Raw genomic sequence first — 26,419 nt, 5'->3', positions numbered from 1 at the left:
TATTTTCTACCAAAATTTCAATTGATCTATATACTCAAACAAGAGCTATCACTTGATGAGGCAATGATAAAGTGGAGAGGACGACTCAGATTCAAAACCTATAATCCCGGAAAACTTACAAAATATGGAATTTCGGTCAGGATGGTTAGCAAAAGTGAAACCGGATATATATGCAACCTTGAGATTTACATGGGTGAAGAAAAGAAACTTCAAGAAACGGTTTCAGTCCTACAATCTTATCTTAGTTCATGGCACCATATTTACCAAGACAATTATTACAACAGTGTGTCCACATCTGAAATACTGTTGAAAAATAAAACCAGAGTTTGTGGGACTATAAGAGATAATTGTGGTCTACCAAACCAATTAAAGGATAAATCTAAAAATCTACAGAGGGGAGAAATGACATTCTTATGGAAGGGAGAAGTGATTCTTCTTATATGGAAAGACAAGAGGTTAGTCCGCATGGTGACAGTTATTCATGACACCGCCATAGCATCTACAGGAAAGGAAGACAGGAGGAGTGGCCATCAGATAACTAAGCCCACTTGTCTAATAGAGTATAATAAATATAGAAGGAGTTGATCGATCTGATCAATGCCTGGAAAACTTCAATATCCTCTGGAAAACTCAAAAATGGTATAAGAAAGTGGGTTTCTATTTGAGTAATTGCGGTTTATTCAATGTGTTTAAAATTAATTGTAGCTTTAATGCACAGAATAAAATGACTTACAAGCAACTTTTGTTAGCAATAGTTAGAGAATGGGTAACTGATCATTCTGGTGAATGTAGTGGTAGTCCCGCACCTGGTCCTTCTTGTGGCGTTTCTAAAAGAGTCCCCCGCAAAGATCCACCTTGTCAACTATCAAGTAAAATAAAATAACATATTCTAGAGGAAATAATATCCACAGGACTAAAAAAAAAAAAATGTCACCAGAAAGTGTAGAGTCTGCTCTTCCAGGGGAAAGTGCAGTGAAACATGGTATATTTGTAATAGATGTTCTGTTCCCCCACACAGAGGTGCCTGCTAGGGTCTATCACACTCTAACGAAATATTAGAATGCTTTCGTAAGACATGTACAAAGTTTCAAATAAATACATTAAGTGCAAAAAAAGTTGTTGATATTTACTCAAACGTGGGTGTTTCAATATTCACTTACAAAACAAATCTTTGGCCACAGGCATTAGTTTATGCAAAAATCCCCCAGTCAATAATGTGTTAACACTGCATGAATGAGCTCGTATCATAAACACTTCTTTAGATCAGTAGGTTTTCAAGCTTTTTTGATTATGTATGTCTTTCAGTAAAAAAACTTCTAAGCACCCACAACATTGTTTATAAATTATATGAGGTTATTAATATGTAACTATATCATATAAATTATTTATATGCAAAAATTAAAATAGATGAGCTAAAAAACATCAAATAGAATATCTATCTATTTTAATGATAATAATCATTAATAAGACGAAAACATTTTGTCAGTGCTTCACATGGCACTTTCACACATAAAATCTTATTTCATCCTCATAAGTGCCTTGTAACTTAGATGGGGCAGCAAGTATTATCCCCATTTTAAAGTTAAAGAAATCGAAACCTGGCACTTCCCTGGTGGTCCAGGGGTTAAGACTCCACACTCCCAATGCAGGGGATCCGGGTTCAATCCCTGGTCAGGGAACTAGATCCCGCATGCCGCAACTAAAAGATCCCACGTGCTGCAACTAAAGATCCTGCATGTGGCAATGAAAATACCACATGCCACAACTAAGACCTGGCGCAGCCAAATAAATAAATAAATATTTTTTTAAAAAGACGGATTTCCCTGGTGGTGCAGTGGTTAAGAATCCGCCTGCCAATGCAGGGGACACAGGTTCGAGCCCTGGTCTGGGAACACCCTACATGCTGCAGATCAACTAAGCCTATGTGCCACAACTATTGAGCCTGCACTCTAGAGCCTTGAGCCACAACTACTGAGCCCGTGTGCCATAACTACTGAAGCCCGTGGACATAGAGCCCATGCTCTGCCACAAGAGAAGCCATCGCAATGAGAAGCACATGCACTGCAATGAAGAGTAGCCCTCACTCACCACAACTAGAGAAAGCCTGCGCACAGCAACGAAGACCCAACGCAGCCAAAAATAAATAAATAAAAAATAGTAATAAAAGAAAAGAAAGAAAGAAATAGAAACTCAGGGAGCCTAAGTATCTTTCCAAGCCACAGACCCAGGAGTAGTAATATCATTAGCAACAGTTATTAAGTGCTTATTATTTGCCAGGCACTGTTCTAAGCACTTTACATATTTGAACTCTTATGATCTTCATAACAACCAGTCTTGCAACAAACACTATTGTAAGCTAATTATTCTTATTATTTTATCCCCAGTTTACAGATGAGGAAATGAAGGCACAGAGCTGTTAAATATCTTACGTAATTTCATACATTCAATATGTAGTAGAGCAGGGACTGAAGACCTGGCAGTCTGGTCCTGGAGTTCCTTGGTACTTCATTATATCATCAAGTGTTCTGACCACACACATCCTAGGATATTCATTTAATAAAAACACCACAAAATACTAAAAAGCCAAAAAATTCCTTCCTTAATCTGGGGTCCAATCACTGTGTACAAATATAGGACATTTAAAAAGAAGTCTGGGGCACAGAGGGAACATACCTCAACATAATAAAGGCCATGTATGACAAACCCACAGCTAACATCATACTTAACAGTGAAAAACTGAAAGCATTTCCACTAAGCTCAGGAATAAGACAAGAGTGCCCACTCTCACCACTTTTATTCAACAGTTTGGAAGTCCTAGGCACAGCAATCAGAGAAGAAAAAGAAATAAAAGGAATTCTAATTGGAAACAAAGAAGTAAAACTGTTTGCAGATGACATGATACTATACATAGAAAAATCCTACAGACACCACCAGAAAACTACTAGAGCTCATTGGTGAATTTGGTAAAGTTGCAGGATACAAAATAAATATACAGAAATATGCTGCATTTCTATACACTAACAGCAAATTATCATAAAGAGAAATTAAGGAAACAATCTCATTTACCATCACATCAAAAAGAATAAAATACCTAGGAATAAACCTACCTAAGGAGGTAAAAGACCTGTACTTGGAACACTAAAAGACTCTAATGAATGGAATTGAAGATGACAAAATGAAATGGAAAGATACACTGTGTTCTTGGATTGGAAGAATTAATATTGTTAAAAAAGGATCATACCACACCCAAGGCAATCTACAAATGCAATGCAACCCCTATCAAAATACCAATGGCATCTTTCACAGAAATAGAACAAATAATTTTAAAATCTGTATGGAAACACAAAAGACCCAAATAGCTAAAGCAATCTTGAGAAAGAAGAATACAGCTGGAGAAACCATGCTCCCTTTCTTCAGACTATACCACAAAGCTACAGTAATCACAACTGTATGGTACTGGCACAAAAACAGACACACAGATCAATGGAACAGAATTAGAGAGTCCAGAAATAAACACATGAACTTATGGTAAATTAATCTATGATAAAGGAGGCAAGAATATACAATGGAGAAAATATAGTCCCTTCAATAAGTGTTGGGAAAACTGGACAGCTACATGTAGAATAATGAAATCAGAACATTCTCTAACAACATATATAAAAGTAAGCTCAAAATGGATTAAAGATCTAAATGTAAGACCAAATACCATAAAACTCCTAGAGGAAAACATAGACAGAAGACTCTTTGACATAAACCATAGCAATACTTTTTTGGATCTGTCTCCTTAAACAAGGGAAATAAAAGCAAAAATAAACAAATGGGACCTAATTAAACTTAAAAGCTTTTGCATAGCAAAATAAACAATCAACAAAATGAAAAGACAACCTACTGAATGGGAGAAAATATTTGCAAATGATATGACTGATAAGGGGTTAATATCCAACATATATAAACAGTTCATACAACTCAACATCAAAAGAAAAGAAAAAAAAACCCGATTAAAAAATGGGCAGAAGAACTGAAGACATTTCTCCAAAGAGGATATGCAAATGGCCAAAAAGCACATGAAAAGATGCTCAGCATGGTTAATCATCAGGGAAATGCAAATCAAAACCACAATGAGGGGATTCCCTGGTGGTCCAGTGGCTAGCACTCCATGCTTTCACTGCTGGGGGCCCAGGCTCAATCCCTGGTTGGAGAACTAACATCCCATGATGCACGAGGCATGGCCAAAAAAAATGAAAGAAACAAAACCACAATGAGATATCACCTTGCACCTGTCAGAATGGCTATCGTCGGGGGAGACCTTCAAGCTGGCAGAGGATTAAGACGTGGAGATCACCTTCCTCCCCACAAATACATCAGAAATACATCTACATGTGGAACAACTCCTACAGAACACGTACTGAACACTGGCAGAAGACCTCAGACCCCCCCAAAGGCAAGAAACTCCCCACGTACCTGGGTAGGGCAAAAGAAAGAAGAAAAAACAGACAAAAGAATAGGAAGAGGACCTGCACCTCTAGGAGGGAGCTGTGAAGGGGGAAAAGTTTCCACACACTAGGAAGCCCCTTCACTGGTGGATACAGGTGGCAGAGGCGGGAAGCTTCAGAGCCACGGAGGAGAGTGCAGCAACAGGGGTGCAGAGGGCAAAGCGGAGAGATTCCCACACAGAAGATCAGTGCCGACCAGCACCCACCACCCTGAGAGGCTTGTCTGCTCACTCGCCAGGGTGGGTGCAGGCTGGGAGCTGAGGTTTGGGCTTCGGAGGTCGGATCTCAGTGAGAGGACTGGGGTTGGCTGCGTGAACACTGCCTGAAGGGGCTAGTGCGCCACAGCTAGCCGAGAGGGAGTCCGGGAAAAAGTCTGGAACTGCCTAAGAGGCAAGAGACCATTGTTTCGGGGTGCATGAGGAGAGGGGATTCAGAGCACTGCCTAAACGAGTTCCAGAGACAGGCGCGAGCTGTGGCTATCAGCGTGGACCCCAGAGACGGGCATAAATTGCTAAGGCTGCTACTGCAGCCACCAAGAAACCTGTGTGCAAGCACAGGTCACTATCCACACCTCCCATCCTGGGAGCCTGTGCAGCCCACCACAGCCAGGGTCCCGTGATCCAGGGACAACTTCCCCGGGAGAACACACAGTGCACCTCAGGCTGTTGCAACGTCACGACAGCCTCTGCCGCTGCAGGCTTGCCCCGCATTCCGTAACCCTCCCTCCCCCCGGCCTCAGTGAGCCAGAGCCCCCGAATCAGCTGCTACTTCAACCCTGTCCTGTCTGGGTGCAGAACAGACGCCCTCAGGCAACCTACACACAGAGGCGGGGCCAAATCCAAAGCTGAACCCCAGGAGCTGTGCGAATGAAGAAGAGAAAGGGAAATCTCTCCCAGCAGCCTCAGGAGCAGCGGATTAAAGCTCCACAATCAACTTGATGTACCTGCATCTGTGGAATACCTGAATAGACAACGAACCATCCCAAAATTGAGGCAGTGGACTTTGGGAGAAACTGTAGACTTGCAGTTTGCTTCCTGCATGTAATTCGTTTCTGGTTTTATGTTTACCTTAGTTTAGTATTTAGAGTTTATTATTATTGGTAGGTTTGTTTATTGATTTGGTTGCTTGCTTCCTTCTATATATATATATATATATATATACACATATATATTTCCCCTTTCTCTTTTTGTGAGTGTGTATGTGTATGCTTCTATCTGTGATTTTTGTTTGCATAGCTTTGCTTTTACCATTTGTCCTAGGGTTCCGTCTGTCCCTTTTTTCTTTTAGTATAGTTTTTAGCACTTTTTATCATTGGTGGATTTGTTTTTTAGTTTGGTTGCTCTCTTCTTTCTTTCTTTTTTTAAATTACTTTATAATTTTTAATAATAAAAAAAAATTATTTTAATAACTTTATTTTCTTTCTTTCTTTCTTTCTTTCTTTCTTTCTTCCTTTCTTTTTCTCCCTTTTCTTCTCAGCCATGTGGTTCACAGGGTCTTGGTGCTCTGGCCAGGTGTCAGGCCTGTGCCTCTGAGGTGGGAGAGCCAAGTTCAGAACATTGGTCCACCAGAGACCTCCTGGCTTCACGTAATATCAAACAGCAAAAGCTCTCCCAGAGATCTCCATCTCAATGCTAAGACCCAGCTCCATCAAATGACCAGCAAGCTACAGAGCTAGACACCTTATGCCAAACAACTAGCAAGACAGGAACACAACCCCACCCATTAGCAGACAGGCTGCCTAAAATCATACTAAGTTCACAGACGACCCAAAACACACCACCAGATGCAGTCCTGCCCACCAGAAAGACAAGATCCAGGCTCATCCACCAGACCACAGGCACTAGTCCCCTCCACCACGAAGCCTACACAACCGACTGAACCAACCTTAGCCACTGAGGGCAGACAACAAAAACAATAGGAACAACAAACCTGCAGCCTATGTAAAGGAGACACAAAAACACAGTAAGTCAAGCAAAATAAGAAGACAGAGAAACACACAGCAGATAAAGGAGCAAGGTAAAAATCCACCAGACCAAAAAAATGAAGAGAAAAATGGGCAGTCTACCTGAAAAAGAATTCAGAGTAATGATAATAAAGATTATCCAAAATCTTGGAAATACAAGGAGTAAATACAAGAAACGTTTAAGAAGGACCTAGAAGAAATAAAGATCAAACAAACAATGATGAACAACACAATAAATGAAATTAAAAATTCTCTAGAAGGAATCAATAGCAGAATAATTGAGGCAGAAGAACGGATAAGTAACCTGGAAGATAAAAATAGTGGAAATAACTAACGCAGAGCAGAATAAAAAAAAAAAATGAAAACAACTGAGGACAGTCTCAGAGACCTCTGGGACAACATTAAATGCCCCAACATTCAAATTATAGGGGTCCCAGAAGAAGAAGAGAAAAAGAAAGGGACTGAGAAAATATTTGAAGAGATTATAGTTGAAAACTTCCCTATATGGGAAAGGAAATAGTTAATCAAGTCCAGGAAGCGCAGAGAGTCCCTAACAGGATAATTCCAGGGGGAAACATGCCAAGACACATATTAATCAAACTATCAAAAATTAAATAAAAAGAAAAAACATTAAAAAGAGCAAGGGAAAAGCAACAAATAACATACAAAGGAATCCCTATAAGGATAACAACTGATCTATCAGCAGAAACTCTACAAGCCAGAAGGCACAGGCAGGACATATTCAAAGTGATGAAAGGGAAAAACCTACAACCAAGATTACTCTATGCAGCTAGAATATGATTCAGATTTGACGGAGAAATTAAAACCTTTACAGACAATCAAACACCAAGAGAATTCAGCACCATCAAACCAGCTTTATAACACATGCTAAAGGAACTTCTCTAAGCAGGAAACACAAAAGAAGGAAAAGATCTACAATAACAAACCCGAAACAATTAACAAAATGGTAACAGGAACATACATATCGATAACTAACTTAAATGTAAATGGATTAAATGCTCCAATCAAAAGACACAGACTGGCTGAATGGATACCAAAGAACACCCATATATAGGTTTTCTACAGAGACTCACTTAAGACCTAGCGACACATACAGACTGAAAGTGAGGGGATGGATAAAGATATTCCATGCAAAAGGAAATCAAAAGAAAGCTGGAGTAGCAATTCTCATATCAGACAAAATAGACATTAAAATAAAGACTATTACAAGAGACAAAGAAGGACACTACATAATAATTAAGGGATCAATCCAAGAAGATATAACAATTGTAAATATTTGTGCACCCAACATAGGAGCACCTCAATACATAAGGCAAATGTTAACAACCATAAAAGGGGAAATCGACAGTAACACAATCATAATACGGGATTTTAACACCCCACTTTCACCAATGGACACATCAGCCAAAATGAAAATAAACAAGGAAACACAAGCTTTAAATGATACATTAAACAGATGGACTTAATTGATATTTTATAGGACATTCCAGCCAAAAACAACAGAATACACTGTCTTCTCAAGTGCTCATGGAACATTCTCCAGGATAGATCATACTGTGGGTCACAAATCAACCCTTGGTAAATTTTAAAAAACTGAAATAGTATAAAGTATCATTTCTGACCACAACGCTATGAGACTAAATATCAATTACAGAAAAAAATCTGTAAAAACTAAAAACACATGGAGGCTAAACAATACACTACTAAATAACCAAGAGATCACTGAAGAAATCAAAGAGGAAATCAAAAAATACCTAGAAACAAATGACAATGAAAACACGATGACCCAAAACCTAGGGGAGGCAGCAAAATCAATTCTAAGAGGGAAGTTTATAGCAATACAATCCTACCTTAAGAAACAAGAAACACCTCAAATAAACAACGTAACTTTACACTTAAAGCAGTTAGAGAAAGAAGAACAATAAAACCCCAAAGTCAGCAAAAAGAAAGAAATCATAAAGATCAGAACAGAAATAAATGAAATAGAAAAGAAGGAGACGATCTCAAAGATCAATAAAACTAAAAGCTGGTCCTTTGAGAAGATAAACAAAATTGATAAAATATTAGCCAGACTCATCAAGAAAAAAAGGGACAAGACTCAAATCAACAGAATTAGAAATAAAAAAGGAGAAGTAACAACTGACACTGCAGAAATACAAAGGATCATGAGAGATTACTACAAGCAACCATATGCGGATAATATGGACAACCTGGAAGAAATGGACACATTCGTAGAAAAGCACAACCTTCTGAAACTGAACCAGGAATAAATAGAAAATGTAAACAGACCAACACAAGCGCTGAAATTGAAACTGTGATTAAAAATCTTCCAAAAAACAAAAGCCGAGGACTAGATGGCTTCACAGGCAAATTCCATCCAACACTTAGAGAAGAGCTAACACCTATCCTTCTCAAACTCTTCCAAAAAAATGCAGAGGAAGGAACACTCCCAAACTCATTCTATGATGCCACAATCACCCTGATACCAAAATCAGACAAAGATACTACAAAAAAAGAAAATTACAGACCAATATCACTGATGAACATAGATGCAAAAATCCTCAACAAAATACTAGCAAACAGAATCCAACAGCACATTAAAAGGCTCATACACCATGATCAAGTGGGGTTTATTCCAGGAATGCAAGGATTCTTCAATATACGCAAATCAATCAACATGATAAATCATATTAACAAATTGAAGGAGAAAAACCATATGATCATCTCAATACATGCAGAAAAATCTTTCAACAAAATTCAACACCCATTTATGATAAAAACCCTCCAGAAAGTCGGCACAGAGGGAACTTACCTCAACATAATAAAGGCCATGTATGACAAACCCACAGCCAACATTCTTCTCAATGGTGAAAAACTGAAACCATTTACTCTAAGATCAGAAACAAGACAAGTTTGTCCACTCTCACCGCTATTATTCAATATAGTTTTGGAAGTTTTAGCCACAGGAATCAGAGAAGAGAAACAAATAAAAGGAATCCAAATCGGAAAAGAAGAAGTAAAGCTGTCGCTGTTTGCAGGTGACATGATACTCTACATAGAGAATCCTAAAGATGCTACCAGAAAACTACTAGAGCTAATCAATGAATTTGGTAAAGTAGCAAGATACAAAATTAATGCACAGAAATCTCTGGCATTCCTATACACTAATGATGAAAAATCTGAAAGTGAAATTAAGAAAACACTCCCATTTATCATTGCAACGAAAAGAATAAAATATCTAGGAATAAACCTACCTAAGGAGACAAAAGACCTGTATGCAGAAAATTATAAGACAATTATGAAAGAAATTAATGATGATACAAATAGATGGAGAGATATACCATGTTCTTGGATTGGAAGAATCAACATTGTGCAAATGACTCTAGTACCCAAAGCAATCTATAGATTCAATGCAATCCCTATCAAACTACCACTGGCATTTTTCACAGAGCTCGAACAAAAATTTCACAATTTGTATGGAAACTCAAAAGACCCCGAATAGCCAAATCAATCTTGTAAAGAAAAATGGAGCTGGAGGAATCAGGCTCCCTGACTTCAGACTATACTACAAAGCTACAGTAATCAAAAGTATGGTACTGGCACAAAAAAAGAAATATAGATCAATGGAACAGGATAGAAACCCAATGATAAAGCCACACACATATGGTCACCTTATCTTTGATAAAGGAGGCAAGAATATACAGTGGAGAAAAGACAGCCTCTTCAGTAAGTGGTGCTGGCAAAACTGGGCATGTCCATGTAAAAGTATGAAATTAGAACATTCCCTAAAACTGTACACAAAAATAAACTCAAAATGGATTAAAGACCTAAATGTAAGGCCAGACACTGTCAAACTCTTACAGGAAAACATAGGCAGAACACTCTATGACATAAATCACAGCAAGATCCATTTTGACCCACCTCCTAGAGAAATGTAAATAAAAACAAAAATAAACAAATGGGACCTAATGAAACATAAAAGCTTTTGCACAGCAAAGGAAAACATAAACAAGACCAAAAGACAACCCTCAGAATGGGAGAAAATATTTGCAAATGAAGCAACTGACAAAGGATTAATCTCCAAGATTTACAAGCAGCTCATGCAGCTCAATAACAAAAAAACAAACAACCCAATCCAAAAATGGGCAGAAGACCTAAACAGACATTTCTCCAAAGAAGATATACAGATTGCCAACAAACACATGAAAGAATGCTCAACATCACTAATCATTAGAGAAATGCAAATCAAAACTACATTGAGGTATCACCTCACACCGGTCAGAATGGCCATCATCAAAAAATCTGCAAACAATAAATGCTGGATAGGGTGTGGAGAAAAGGGAACCCTCTTGCACTGTTGGTGGGAATGTAAATTGATACAGCCACTATGGAGAACAGTATGGAGGGTCCTTAAAAAACTAAGAATAGAACTACCATATGACCCAGCAATCCCACTACTGGGTGTATACCTTGAGAAAACCATAATTCAAAAAGAGTCATGTACCAAAATGTTCATTGCAGCTCTGTTTACAATGGCCAGGACATGGAAGCAATGTAAGTGTCCATCATCAAATGAATGGATAAAGAAGATGTGGCACATATATACAATGGCATATTACTCAGCCATAAAAAGAAACGAAATTGAGATATTTGTAGTGAGGTGGATGGACGTAGAGTCTGTCATACAGAGTGAAGTAAGTCAGAAAGAGAAAGACAAATACCGTATGCTAACACATATATATGGAATCTAAAAAAAAAAATGGTTCCGAAGAAACTAGTGGCAGGACAAGAATAAAGATGCAGACGTAGAGAATGGAGTTGAGGACACGGGGAGGGGGAAGGGTAAGCTGGGACGAAATGAGAGAGTGGCATGGACATATATACACTACCAAATGTAAAATAGATAGTTAGTGGGAAGCAGCTGCATAGCACAGGAGATTAGCTCAGTGCTTTGTGACCACCTAGAGGGGTGGGATAGGGAGGGTGGGAGGGAGATGCAAGAGGGGGGGATATAGGGATATATGTATACGTATAGCTGATTCAGTTTCTTATAAAGCAGAAACTAACACAACATTGTAAAGCAATTATACTCCAATAAAGATGTTAAAAAAAAAAGAATGGCTATCATCAAAAAGAACATAAATAACAATGTTGGCAAGGATGTTGCACTATTGGTAGCAATGTAAATTAGTGCAGCCACTTTGGAAAACAGCATGAAGGTTTCTCTAAAAAGTAAAAACAGAACTACCATATGACCCAGCAATTCCAGTCCTGGGTACATATCCAAAAATAAAAAAACAAACACTAATTCAGAAAGACACACACACCACAATGTTCATAGTAGCAGTATTTATAATTGTCAAGATATGGAAGCAACCTAAGTGTCCATTAACAGATGAATGGATAAAGAAGATATGGCATATATATACAATGGAATACTACTCAGCCATAAAAAAGAATGAAATTTTGCCATTTGCAGCAACATGGATGGACTTGGAGAGCATTATGCTAAGTGAAATAAGTCAAACAGAGAAATACAAATACCATATGATATCACTTACATGTGGAATCCAAAAAAATACAAGAAACTAATGACTATAACTAAAAAGAAGCAGACTCAGAGATATAGAGAACAAACTTAGTGGTTACCAGTGGGGAGAGGGAAGGGGGGAAAGGCAATACAGGGGTAGGAGATTAAAAAAGTTTTTTTCATGATGTACCAACTTTTTCTCTGTGAAAGACACCCCTAAGAGGGAAAAAAAAACAAGCTACAGACTAGGAAAAACTATTTCTAAACCACATATCCTACAAAGGACTCATATCTGGAATATACAAAGACTTTTCAAAACTTAACAGCTAATCCAATAAGAAAATGGGAAAAGATATGAAGAGACACTTCACCAAATTGAATGTACACATGGCAAATAAGCATATGAAAAGTTGTTCAACACCACCACTCATTAGGGAAATGCCAGTAAAGGTGGCAATGAGATATCATTACACACCTCTGCTGTACTAGTGACAGTATGAAAAGCTGGCAAAGATATGGAAAAACTTAATCTTTTACACATTATTGGTAGAAATATAAAATCGTACAGCCACACTGGAAAACAATTTGTCAGTTTCTTACAAAATTAAGCATACATATAAGACCCAGCATATGGCAATTATCCTAGAGAAAGGAAAACTTATGTTCACACAACTATCTGTACACAAATGTTCATATCAGATTCATTTATAATAGTTAAAAACTAGAAACAATCAAAATGTACTGCAATAAGTGAATGATTTATAGAAACTTAAGTACATCCATGCAATGGAATACCACTCAGCAATAAAAAGGACAAACTATTGATACATGCAGCAATTTGGATGAAACTCAAAGGCAATTCATTGACTGAAAAGAGCCAATTTCGAAAGATCACATATTGTATGATTCCATTTATATAAAATTCTTGAAATGATGAAATTATGGAGACGGAAAAGGGATTAGAAGTTGCCTGAGGTTAGGAATGATGGGGGTGACAGTGGTGGTTGTGACTATAAAGGGGAGCACAAGGGAGACTTTTGTGATGATGGAACAGTTTTGTATCTTGATTGTGGTGGCGGATTAGATGGATCTACACATGTGATAAAATGGCACAGAATTATATACATACATTATACCAATGTCAATTTCCTTGTAGGATACTGTGTTATAGTTACATAAGATATAACCATTGGAGGAAACTGGGACTGCAAGAATACATGACATTTTTGTACTATCTTTTCAATTTCTGTGAATATATAATTATTTAAAAATTTAAAAAATTTTGGGCTTCCCTGGTGGTGCAGTGGTTGAGAGTCCGCCTGCCGATGCAGCGGACATGGGTTCGTGCCCCGGTCTAGGAAGATCCCACATGCCACGGAGCAGCTAGGCCCATGAGCCATGGCCACTGAGCCTGCGTGTCCGGAGCCTGTGCTCCGCAACAGGAGAGGCCACAACAGTGAGAGGCCCGCGTACCGCAAAAAATAAATTAATAAATAAATAAATTTAAAATCACTGGTTATCTTGTCACTGTTATTCATTTCATTTCATTATTATTACTGAAAATAATTTTGCTGTTTGGAAGACCTGGAGCAATAAAAATGATCCGTTCTAGAGTGTCAAATGTTCTAGGTATGCCACTGAATATACCTAAAAGAAATGAATGTGCTTGTCTACCAGAAGACATGTACAAGAATGTCCACTGCAGCTTTATTTATAAGAATAAACTGGAAATGACTGAAATGCCTATAACCTGGAAGATGAATAAATTGTGGTATATTCACACAATGGAATACTAAAAGGAAGAGGAAGGGAAAGGAGAGGAAGAGGAAAAATTTCATCTCACTTTATGTATACATTAAAGCCTCAATTATATTTTCAGTAATGGGGCCTGATTTAGCATCCTTGATCAAAATTTAACACTGCCCTTTCACCGTTATAATGAATTAAAACTATATTTGCTGCTCTGTATTAAAGAGTTGGTGGTATTACATTAAAAACACTGAAAACAGTTGGATTTCAAATGAATTATGATAGTCTCCTTTATCCACCATTTCATTTTCTACAGTTTCTATTACCCACAGTCAACTGTGGTCTGAAAACATTAAATGGAAAACTCCAGAAATAAACAATTCATAAGTTTTTCAACTGCACTCTGTTCTAAGTACTGTAATGAAATTTTGCACCCACTTGGGATCTCCAACCGTCAACATTTTCTGCTCCTGACATCAACCATCAACATCGTCATTGATCAATGATCCAGGATCACCCGAAGCAGGTGATCCTGCTTCTGACGTGTGGTCAGAAGGCCAGTAGCCTAATGCTACATCACAACGTCTACATCATTCACTTCACTTCATCTTACTTATCACATAGACATTTTATCATCTCACATCATCACGAGAAGAAGGGTGAGTACAGTACAATAAGATATTTTGAGATAGAGAGATAGACCACATTCATGAATTTTATTACAGTATATTGTTATAACTGTTCCATTTCATTATTGTTGTTAATCCCTGACTGTGCCTAATTTATAAATTAAATTTTATCATAGGTCTGTATGTATTGGAAAAAACATAGTATATACAGAATTTGGTACTCGCCCCAGTTTCAGACATTTACTGGGGATGGATAAGGGGGGCTACTGTATATTGTTGCAGGATATAACTGTTTCTTCAAAAATTCTAATAATTCATCTAACTAGCAAGTTATACAACTTGAAGTTGTATACTTAGTTATATAAGATCTCTCCATGAAATCTGTAAAAATTGTTACCAAATTAATACGTATTTTAAGAGCACAAACCACTTATGAAACTTCATTTTTATTACTGTGTCAAAAAACATTTACTAGAGAGTGGAAAATATATTAATGGTTCATTGAAATTCACTTCCCAGTGTCCCCTTTGCCCCTTACAGCATCTTCTCCTCTAGCAGCCAGTAGGGAGAATCCAGATCCTGCCAAAGACAGGATGTGAGGCTATGCTTTACATACACTCGAGAGAACAAGAAGTGTAGAGCAGGTGCATCCATAGAAAAGGTCTGAGAAAGGTCTCAGAATCCCTCGCTGGGCTGATTGGTGATGGTATTTCTTTCCTGAGGCCAGCTAGTAAAAACTGGAGGGGGTAAATACTTCTTTAAATGCAAAGACAGCAACACAAGGCTTCGAAGCTTACAAAAAATCAAGGAAACAGACACCAACAAAGGAACACGATGATTTTCTAATAACCAATCCTAAAGAAATAAAGCTCTACAAATTACCTGATGAAGAATTCCAAACAATTGTTTTAAGGAAGGTTGGTAAACTACCAGAGAACACAGATAGACAATGCAACAAAATCAGGAAAACAACACAGGAACAAAATGAGAAATTCAACAGAGATAGAAATCATCAAAAAGAACCAAACAGAAATTCCGGAGCTGAAGAATACAATGAATGAAATGAAAAACCCAAGAGACAGCATCAACATCAGGCGTGAACAAACAAAACAAAGGAAAAAAATCTAAGAACTCAAAGACAGGTAATTTGAAATCATCTAGTCAGCGTGTCTGAATGTATAAAAAACAATATCCAACAATATGCTGCTTACAAGAGACTTGCTTCGGCTTTAAGGATACACATATCTTTAAAGTGAAGGGATGGAAAAAGATATTTCATGCAAGTAGAAACCAAAAGAGAGCAGAGGTAGCTACACTTATGTTAGATAAAATACACTTTAACTCAAAAGCTGTAATAAGAGAGAAAGAAAGTCATTATATAATGATAAAAGGAGCAATTCATCAAGAGGATATAACAATTATAAATATAGATTCATCCCTTGGTATCTGCAGGGGATTTGTTTGAGGACCTGCTACAGATACCAAAACCCACAGATGCTCAAGTCCTGTAGTCAGCCCTCCACATCCCTGGTTCCACATCTGCGAATTCAACTAATCCCAGATCATGTAGTACTGCATTTATTGAAAAAACCACATTTAAGTGGACCTGCAGAGTTCATATCTGTGTTGTTCAAGGGGTCAGCTATATATGCACCCAACATGAGAGCACTCAAATATGTTAAGCAAATATTAACAGATATCAAAGTAGAAACAGACAGCAGTGCAGTAATAGTAGGGAACTTCAATACTCCACTTTCAACAGTGCATAGATCATCCAGACAGAAAATCAGTAAGGAAGCACTGGATTGAACCATACTTTAGATCAAATGCACCTAACAGACATACACACAACATTCCATCTAATAGCAGCAGAATACACATTCTTCTCAGGTACACATGGAACATTCTCCAGGATAGATCACATGCTAGGTCACAAAGAAGTCTTAACAGATTTAAAAAGATTAAAATCATATAAGTATCTTTTCTGACCACAGTGGCATAAAACTAGAAACCAAACACCAGAAGAAAGCTGGAAAATTAACAAATATGTGGAAATTAAACTCACACTCCTGAATAACCAATGGGTCAAAGAAGAAATGAAAAGGGAAATCAAAAAATATCTTAAATGAAAACAGAAATACAACATACCCAAACTTATGGGATGCAACAAAAGCAGCTTTAAGAGGGAAGTTTATAGCAATAAACACCTATATTAAGAGAAAAGAAAGATCTCAAATAAACAACCTGACTTTAAACCTCAAGGAACTATAAAAAGAACAAACTAAGCCCAAAGTAAGCAGAAGGAAGAAAATAACAAAGATCAGGGCAGAAATAAATGAAGTAGAGACTAGAAAAATGATAAAACATATCAATGAAACTAAAGCTAGTTTTTTGAAAAGATAAACAAAATTGACAATCTTTAGCTGGACTAGCTAAGGAAAAAAGAGAGAAGATTTGAATAAATAAAATCAGAAATGAAAGAGGAAACATTACAACTGACACTGCAGTAATACAAGGGATCATGAGAGACTATTATGAACAATTATATGCAAACAAATTAGATAATCTAAAAAATGGATAAATTCCTAGACACATATAAACTACCAAGGCTGAATCATGACAAAATAGAAAATCTGAAAAGACCAATAATGAGTAAGGAGATTGAACCAGTAATCAAAAATCTACCAATAGGGCTTCCCTGGTGGCGCAGTGGCTGGGAGTCCGCCTGCCGATGTGGCGGACGCAGGTTCGTGCCCCGGTCCAGAAGGATCCCACTTGCTGTGGAGCAGCTGGGCCTGTGAGCCATGGCCGCTGAGCCTGCACGTCTGGAGCCTGTGCTCCGCGGCGGGGGAGGCCACAGCGGTGAGAGGCCCGTGTACTGCAAAAAAAAAAAAATCTACCAATAAAGAAAAGTCCAGGACCAGATGCTTTCACTGGTGAGTTCTACCACATATTTAAAGAAGAATTAATACCCATCTTTCTCAAATCCTCCAAAAAAATTGAAGAAGAGAAAACACTTCCAATATCCCTGAATAACACAGATGCAAAAATCCTCAATATAATACTAGCATGGCAAATTTAACAGCACATTAAAAGAAGCAGATACCATGATCAAGTGGAATTTATCCTTGGGATGCAAGGATGGTTCAACATATGCAAATCAATAAATGTGATATACCACATTAACAGAATGAAGGATAAAAATTATATGATCATCTTAATACAGAAAAAGGTTTGACAAATTCATGATAAAAAAAAAACTCTCAACAAATTACTTATAGAAGGAATGTAGCTCAACACAATAAAGGCCATATATAACAAGTGCACAGCTAACATCATGCTCAAGAGTAGAAAACTGAAGGCTTTTCCTCTAAAATCAGGGATAAGACAAGGGTGCCCACTCTTGCCACTTGTATTCAACATAGTACTGGAAATCCTAATCAGAGCAATTAGGCAAGAAAAAGAAATGAAAGACATCCAAAATGAAAAGGAAGAAGTAAAATTATCTGTTCGCAGATGACATGATCTTGCATATAGAAAACCCTAAAGACTCCATCAAAAACTGTTAGAACTAATCAATGAATTCAGTAAAGCTATAGGATTTGAAATCAATAAACAAAATCAGTTGCATTTTTTACACTAATAATGAACGATCTGAAAGAGAAATTAAGAAAACAATCCCTTTTGCAACAGCTTCAAAAGCAATAAAATACGAAAGAATAAATTTAACCAAGGAGGTTAAAGATCTGTACACTGAAAATTATGAGACACTGATGAAAGAAATTGAAGACTCAAATAAATGGAAAGATATCCTTTGCCCTTGGGTTGGAAGAATTAATATTTTTAACATGTCCATACTGGGGCTTCCCTGGTGGTGCAGTGGTTAAGAATCCACCTGCCAATAGACCTAGAGTCTGTCATACAGAGTGAAGTAAGTCAGAAAGAGAGAGACAAATACCGTATGCTAACACATATATATGGAATTTAAAAAAAAAAAAATGTCATGAAAAACCTAGGGGTGAAACAGGAATAAAGACACAGACTTACTAGAGAATGGACTTGAGGCTATGGGGAGGGGGAAGGGTAAACGGTGACAAAGCGATAAAGAGGCATGGACATATATACACTACCAAAAGTAAGGTAGTTAGCTAGTGGGAAGCAGCCGCATAGCACAGGGAGATCAGCTCGGTGCTTTGTGACCGCCTGGAGGGGTGGGATAGGGAGGGTGGGAGGGAGGGAGACGCAAGCGGGAAGAGATATGGGAATATATGTATATATATAACTGATTCATTTTGTTGTGAAGCTGAAACTACATACCATTGTAAGGCAATTATACTCCAATAAAGATGTTAAAAAAAATAAATAAAAATAAAAAAATAAAAAAAAAAAGATAAGTGTTTCAGGGGTGTGTGTGTGTGTAAAAAAAAAAAAAAGAATCCACCTGCCAATGCAGGAGACACGGGTTCGAGCCCTGGTCTGGGAAGATCCCACATGCCGCGGAGCAATTAAGCCCGTGAGCCACAATTACTGAAGCCCGTCCACCTTAGAGCCTGTGCTCCGCAACAAGAGAAGCCACCACAATGAGAAGCCTGCGCACCACAATGAAGAGTAGCCCCCGCTTGCCGCAACTAGAGAAAGCCCGCACGCAGCAACAAAGACCCAACACAGCCAAAAATAAATAAACAAAATAAAATTAATTAATTAATTTAAAAAAATGTCCATACTACGCAAAGTGATCTACCGGTTCAATGCAATCCTTATCCAAATTCGAATGGCATTTTCACAGAAACAGAAAAAGAAAAATCCCAAAATTCCAACTGAATTAGAAAAGACCATGAATAGCCAAAGCAATCTTGAGAAAGAAGAACAAAGCTGGAAGCATCACATACTTGATTTCCATCTATATTACAAAGCTATCATAATCAAAACAGTATGGTAGCTGCATAAATACAGTTGCATAAACCAGTGGAACAGAATAGAGGGCCCAGAAATAAATCCAGGCATATATGGTCAACCAATCTTTTACAAGGAGACCAAGAACACACAATGAGGAAAGGATAGTCTCTTCAATAAACAGTCTTGGTAAAACTGGATATCTACATGCAAAAGAATGAAATTGCATCCCTATATACACCATTCAAAAAAATTAACTCAAGGGCTTCCCTGGTGGCACAGTGGTTGAGAGTCCGCCTGCCGATGCAGGGGACACGGGTTTGTGCCCCGGTCCAGGAAGATCCCACATGCCGCAGAGCGGCTAGGCCCGTGAGCCATGGCTGCTGAGCCTGCGCGTCTGGAGCCTGTGCTCTGCAACGGGAGAGGCCACAACAGTGAGAGGCTCGCATACCACAAAAAAAAAAAAAAAAAAAAACTAAGTCAAAATGGATTAAAAATTTAAACATAAGACCTGAAACTGTAAAACCCATAGAAGAAAACATAGAGAAAAAGCTCCTTGACATTGGTCTTGACAATGATTTTTCGGATATGACACTAAAAGCAAAGGCAACAAAATGAAAAATAAACCAGTAGGACTATATCCAATTAAAAAGCTTCTGCACAGCAATGGAAACAATCAACAAAATAAAAAGGCAAACTACAGAATGGAAGAGAATATTTTCAAACCATATATCTGTTAAAGGGTTAATATCTAAAATACATAAGAAACTCATTTAACTCAATAGCAAAAAAAAAAAAAAACAACCAAATAATCTGACTAAAAAAATGAGCAAAAGTCCTGAATAGAAATTTTTCCAAGAAGACATACAAATAGCCAACAAGTATGTGAAAACATCACTAATCACCAGAAAAATGCAAATCAGAACCACAATGAGATATCACCTCACACCTGTTCAGATGGCTATTATAAAAAAGACAAGAGGTGACAAGTGTCGGCAAGGATGTAGAGAAAACGACACCTTTGTACACTGTTGGTGGGAATATAAATTGGTATCACCGTTCTGAAAAACAGTATGGAGATCCCTCAAAAAATTAAAACCAGAACTACCATATGGAAACAAACTAAGTGTCCATTGATGTATGAATGGATAAAGAAAGTATGAAATGGAATATTATTCAGCATAAAAAAGAAAATTCTGCCATTTGAGACAACATGGATGAACCTGGAGGATATAATACTAAGTGAAATAAGCCAGACAGAGAAAGACAAGTACTGTATGATCTCACTAAATGTGGAATCTAAGAAAAAAAAGTTGAATATATAGAAACAGAGAGTAGAATGCTGGTTCTCAGGGGTTATGAGGTGGGAGAAATCTGAACATATTGGTCAAAGGATATAAATTTTCAGTTATAAGATGAATGAATAAGTTTTGGGGATCTAATATACAGTATGGTGACTACAGGCAATAATACTGTATTATATATTTGAAATATGCTAAGAGAGTGAATCTTATGCATTCTCACCACAAAACAAACAAAACTCCTCAGTATCTGCATTATGCGATGATGTATATATAATTAACAAGACTTAAAGGTACAACTACTGTGTATACCCTCTTAAGGCTACACTTTACTGTAGTTAGCTTTCCTAAATAATTTTTAATATACCAACTTCAGATTCTGTGTGTGTGTTTTTCTGATATCATTACCTGAATTGCTGGTCTAGCTTTTCAGCCACAAAATCCTGTCTCTCTTTTTCTTTCTTCTCTCTTAATAATCTGATTTTATCTCTCATTCTATCTTTTTTCTCCTCAATTGTTTCTTCTTTCAATTGCATTTCAATAAAATATTCATTTTCTTCTGATGCTAAAAGTTCACGTAACCTAAGTTCACAAAACAAAATGACAAGAGAAAAGGAAATTAAAACTATCATGCCACATTTCACTAACTGATTTTTATTTTGTTAAATCTGATTTCAGAAGTACACGTTCAGTCATAAATTTTGTAAGAAGGAAAGATTGTTACAGTATTCCATAAAATAAGACTAGTTGCCATTTAAAGCAATAAAGATACTAATCTATGCCATGTTTTATTTGATCACATACAGATGAGACATGTAATGTATATCTTCAACAAAAAAGCAAAATGAGCAGATTTTAATTAAAAATAAAGAAATCTGAAACAATATGTTCTTTTGCTTTCTATCAAACATAGGTTATCACAAGTGAAAACAGAAACAAGCAATAGCTATTGGTTTGGTAGGAATATGCATAGCTCAGCCATGATCCTTACTGTAAAAATTCACTTGATTTTTGATTGATCAATCTCAAACTGTGGTTTTAGGAATGTTTCAGAGTCTGGATCAGCTGGTTTACGAGCCTTACTTATTTCGTCTTTCTTCAGTATTGATGATAAACCCTTGCATGGCATCCTTGACTCTTGCTTTCACAAGACTGTCCACAAACTTGCGGTCATTGTGCTGGTCCCACTCAACTTTCAAGCGATCCCGCTCGTTTGACTTAATGGAAGCCAAAATAGCATGATGCTTCTGATGGCTGCGTCGGATTCTTTCCAGATGATGTTCAGCCCCTTGGCCTTTGGGAGGCTTGGCTCTCTGAAAACAAATAGCAACTATCACTTATGATAGACCCAAAATCAATTGCATATTTTCAATTAATCATGACCTCCACCAATACTCATATTAATCAAAACTTGGTATATAAAACTAATACATCCTGCTACAACTGCAAAAAACTTAGGTGCCTAAGATGTAACTTGTTTGATTCTTTGAACCTATACCTAAGATGTCATCAAATCAGTCTCAAATATTTCTCAAATGCCATTTGAGTAAAAGTTCATGGAATTATAAAGTTAAAAATTTGAACAGGGCTCCAGAGATTATCTTGTCAATAGATAATTGACTAGATAATCTCTGGATTATCTAGATAAGTTATAACTTAACAATAGATAAGTTATTTGCTCAAAGTGCTTTAAATAGTTAGGGCAGGCCTGGATAGAACAAGAATTAGAGGTCTTCTAATTCCTGACCTTGATCTTGCCACCAACTACCCCACATTGTTTCTCAGGGGTGGACAACATAGTTACCAACATAAAAATTCTTTCAATTAAGAGACTACTATCTAAGTATAAGGATATATCAATATATAACAAGTTGTGACAATGAAAAACCCTTTACTAAGAGGGAAGCAAGGAAGATAGAAAGGGAGGGAGGGAAAGAAGGAAAAGAAAAGGGGGAAAAAAAAAACCCCTAGTGGTAGAACTTTTTTCCTATTTCTATTGTGCCCAGAAGTTTAATGTAAGAGCTGTGCTCCTGACATTTTGGGGTAAATTGAATTTCTGTAAATATGTTCATTTTATACAAACTTCCACCAGAAAGTTGGAAATGCATACATCATTGTGAATACATATTGACACATTTAATAAAATCATATGGACTATATCTTTTTCATTTCTGTATTCCTAGCAATGAACATGCCTACCAGCATCAGGTTCTCAATATGAATGGGAAAGATGAATGAATGAAACAATGTTTATGGGTGGGCTTGATGTGATTCCTGCTCCTCCTGGGCCACCATGAAATCCATGGTCTTGAGCTTTGTATTTTCAGCCAGTTTTATCAAATCATCCTTAGGTGAGTAGTGAGACTCTGGTGTGCTGATTCACAGTAACAAAACTTTTTTTTTTTGCGGTACGCGGGCCTCTCACTGTTGTGGCCTCTCCCGCTGCGGAGCACAGGCTCCGGACACGCAGGCTCAGTGGCCATGGCTCACGGGCCCAGCTGCTCCGCGGCATGTGGGATCTTCCCGGACCGGGGCACAAACCCGTGTCCCCTGCATCGGCAGGCAGACTCTCCCACTGCGCCACCAGGGAAGCCCAGTAACAAAACTTTTAACTCATGTGGCAGAGTCAATCTGATCATTTACACTTAGAATTGGGACTTGGTAAGGGAATCTCCTAGGGAAAGAAAATAAACATTTAAAGATAGCTTCATGAAAAGATTCAGGGCTCAGGGTATATATATATATATATATACACACACACACCTAGATTAGTTGAACAAGATAATACAAAACTGAGGTAGGCTGGAGACAAAGGATGATGTTGAGGGTTACATCATGGGAAGTAGCTAATTCATATCCAAATTATTTAGAGCCTAGATTTAGTTAACAAACTACTGTTCTCTAATACATAAAACATTTTATGAACGTGGATTCAGTGACAACAAAGCAGAGCTGGGTCAAGACTGCACCCTGGGCAGGATATACATAGGAACTCACGCTCCCAGTAGACAAATGGGCTGAGAACAGGAACCAAGCACCAAGGTCATAAGGAATCAATTGTCAAATTGTCAGGGCAAGAACCAGGTTCTGAGGTACATTTTGACTGAAGAGGGGGATGGGGGTGGAGGGTGGTGAGAAACAGCCTGAGCAGTAGCTGGGGATTAGGAAGCACTTTAAGGCTTGGGCATCCTGTGTAGGACTTTGTGATCAGGAAGGACCTTATCTCTGGATGAACAGGTATGATCTGGAGTTCTCTAACAACGAGGTGGTGCCAATCCATGCAGAGTCTTAGCATTATGTAATCAAAACCTGTCCTGTTTAACAGAAATATAATATAAACTAGATATTTAATTTAATAACATTTTCTAGTAGCTGTATTTTAAAAAGTAAAAAGAAACAGGGGAAATTAATTTTAATAATATATTTTTATTTAACCAATATATCCAAAATATTATCATTTCAACATGTGACTCTACGCATAGTTCAAGTGCTCAAAAGCCATTTGTGGCTAGTGGCCACCATAATGGACACTGCAACTCTTAAACCATGCTAAATTCAGAACAAAGGGTTTAATAACTACTCTGTACTTTCAAGGTCACTGAAGGCTTTTGTTACTGCAACATCTCAAATTAGTTTCTACTATTACAGTTTACAGTTTAATGTCTTAAAGAATGATGTCTTACAGCCTAGGTTTGATCCTGGCCTCTACTGATTACTAATTGTGTGATCTTGAGCAAGTTACTTAATCTTTTTAAGTCTCAGTTTTCTCACCTGTCAAAATGAGCAAAATAAATGTCCTCCTAAAAAACTATTTCAAGAAGTAAATAACTGGGTTCCTAGGAGGCACTCACCAAATAGCCGCTCCTTTTGCTTCTCCATTACTTCAGACATTTCATCTTTCACCAACTTCTCCTGGAGGAATTGTTTAGCATCCAAGTCTCATCTCTGGTGGCTTTAATTCTTCTCCCACCACAACTCTGCAACCTCTAACATCCACACTTCTTATCACACTCTGACATCTGAGATACACCAGCTCTGACCTCTTCCTTTTCCTCTTTATTCTTCTATAAGCTTAAAGTATTCAATAGGCCTCCTTCTCCGGTTTGGTGGTAATTTGGTGGAACAGAAATCCTTATTGGTTCCCAACACAAGTAATATCACCTGACCAATGGCCCAGCCCCTGAGCTCAGTGTTCGCGTACAGAACCCAAAGTACATCAATTTCTGTCCCTCATAAAGTCTGTCTATAATGATCACCTTGAACCGTACAGACTGTAAAAGACTCCACTCTACTGATTTCCAAACCCAGATCCTACAGTCCCTGGACCTAAAAAAGAGGGGGCATTGAGAACTGCTATGCGCACTATGGACCATAATAAAACTGCACCCTTCATTATCCCTGATATTTCTTCCACAATGTTCCAACACAGACAGTATAGCACATCATTACATACTGTGTTAACCTTTGATGGTTTTGTGCATGAGCAAGTTGTTTCTGCAGTTAGATGATAAGCAACGTGAAGGCAGGGATCAGACTTCTAAAGAAGGGTAAACCTCCCAGGGTCACTGTATTCACCCCTGTATTTTCCACAGAGCTGTGCACACAGCAGGGGCTCAAGTAATACCTCTATAATTGCCTGCCTACACGTGGTTTTCTAGCCTATAGAAACCAGTGTGTAGAAACAAAGGTGCATGGACCAAGTGTCTGGGGTTCTGAGCAGGATCTGCAGCACGCAGCATTCCCCTGGGCTCCTACCACCTCCCCTGCCTTAAAGGCAACCAACCTCCTATTCCCAGGCCTGCAGGGACGCTTCTGTTATGGTTGAGTCAGCAGAGAAAGGGCTCTATAACCACTCACAACCCCTCACAGCCCAATACTCCTTCAACACACGATTTTCCTAGGCGTGTAGAACTAGCCCAAGACCGTACAGCTGCATCACTGCCAGCCCAGACCCCAGATTTCCTGCCGCCTGACCCAGCACCGTTTCCTTGACACACCCTCCGCATTGCAAAGGGACGACCTCTTTCAGCAGTCTTGGAAGACTGAAAACTCTCAAGATCTAAAGTGGTGTTTCTCCAAATACAGAAAGTAAATATTATATGACGCGGGGGGTTGGGGGTAGGGAGGGACGGAGTACAAGAGCTAGGCAAGAGACCTTATCCTTCCCTCTTTCAAAATGCAAGCTGCTGCATCAAGCACCTGCTTCCCTCGAGAGAGCCCCTGCTGGGGGCCAGGGTGGGCTGCGCTGAGTTGGGGGAGACGCAGAAAGCAGTAGGGTCCCGCACACACATCCCGTGCTTACCACGATCACCACTTTGGGAGTGGGGCCCTTAACCTCCCGCTGTACGATGCCAAATCGCTGGCTGTACATTTTCGAGTCCCCTCGGGTTCGGGGCGACGCCCGCCGCGGTTCCCCAACCACAGCGACCTGAGGGACCAGATTCCGCGACGCAGAGGTCCGGTTGCCATGGTGCGCCTCGCGGGGATCAGGGCAGGTGAGGGGGGCGGAAGTTGGTCCCGTCACCATGGTGACCATAGACTCCAGCACTCACGACTTCCTCTGGGAGTGGAAAAGCTGAGTCTGCGCAGTCCTCTCCCCGCCCTCCGCCAGGCCTCCCGCCGACCTCACTCCCTTCTTCCAGGGTTCATCAAATAGCAGAAGAAGAGCCTCCTTAACCCGAAGTTTAGTCGAAGATCTAACTACATTCCAATTGACTTTTCTATTTATATCTTGTAATCGGTCTAAAAGCATGAGAAAGGTTAGTGGGCATTTTGTTGGTAGGCTAAAATTTGAGGCCATCTCTAAGTTAATCTTCATGACATAAATCATCACAAGACAA

The 26,419-nt window shown here is 38.4% G+C and overlaps 1 protein-coding gene across 1 annotated transcript in view; it reads right to left on the bottom strand.

Moving 5' to 3' along the window:
• CFAP53 (cilia and flagella associated protein 53) overlaps positions 1 to 26,213 on the bottom strand; it is a gene marked incomplete at its 3' end in the record, with an annotated part of 65,236 nt that extends 39,023 nt beyond the window's left edge. Inside the window, exons 1-3 of the mRNA XM_082853165.1 lie at positions 25,882 to 26,213; positions 21,663 to 21,892; positions 20,988 to 21,161 (exon numbers count right to left, since the gene is read on the bottom strand). Of these exons, the coding sequence (XP_082709291.1) occupies positions 20,988 to 21,161; positions 21,663 to 21,892; positions 25,882 to 26,115 (638 nt within the window). The 5' untranslated portion in view covers positions 26,116 to 26,213. The remainder of the gene's footprint in view (positions 1 to 20,987; positions 21,162 to 21,662; positions 21,893 to 25,881) is intronic.
• Between the last annotated feature and the right edge of the window lie 206 nt (positions 26,214 to 26,419).

Source organism: Leucopleurus acutus (genome assembly GCF_964270905.1).
Source record: "Leucopleurus acutus genome assembly, chromosome: 13".
NCBI lineage: Eukaryota > Metazoa > Chordata > Mammalia > Artiodactyla > Delphinidae > Leucopleurus > Leucopleurus acutus.
The sequence above is the reverse complement of the archived record's forward strand: the minus strand, read 5'-3'. Positions and strand labels throughout refer to the sequence as shown.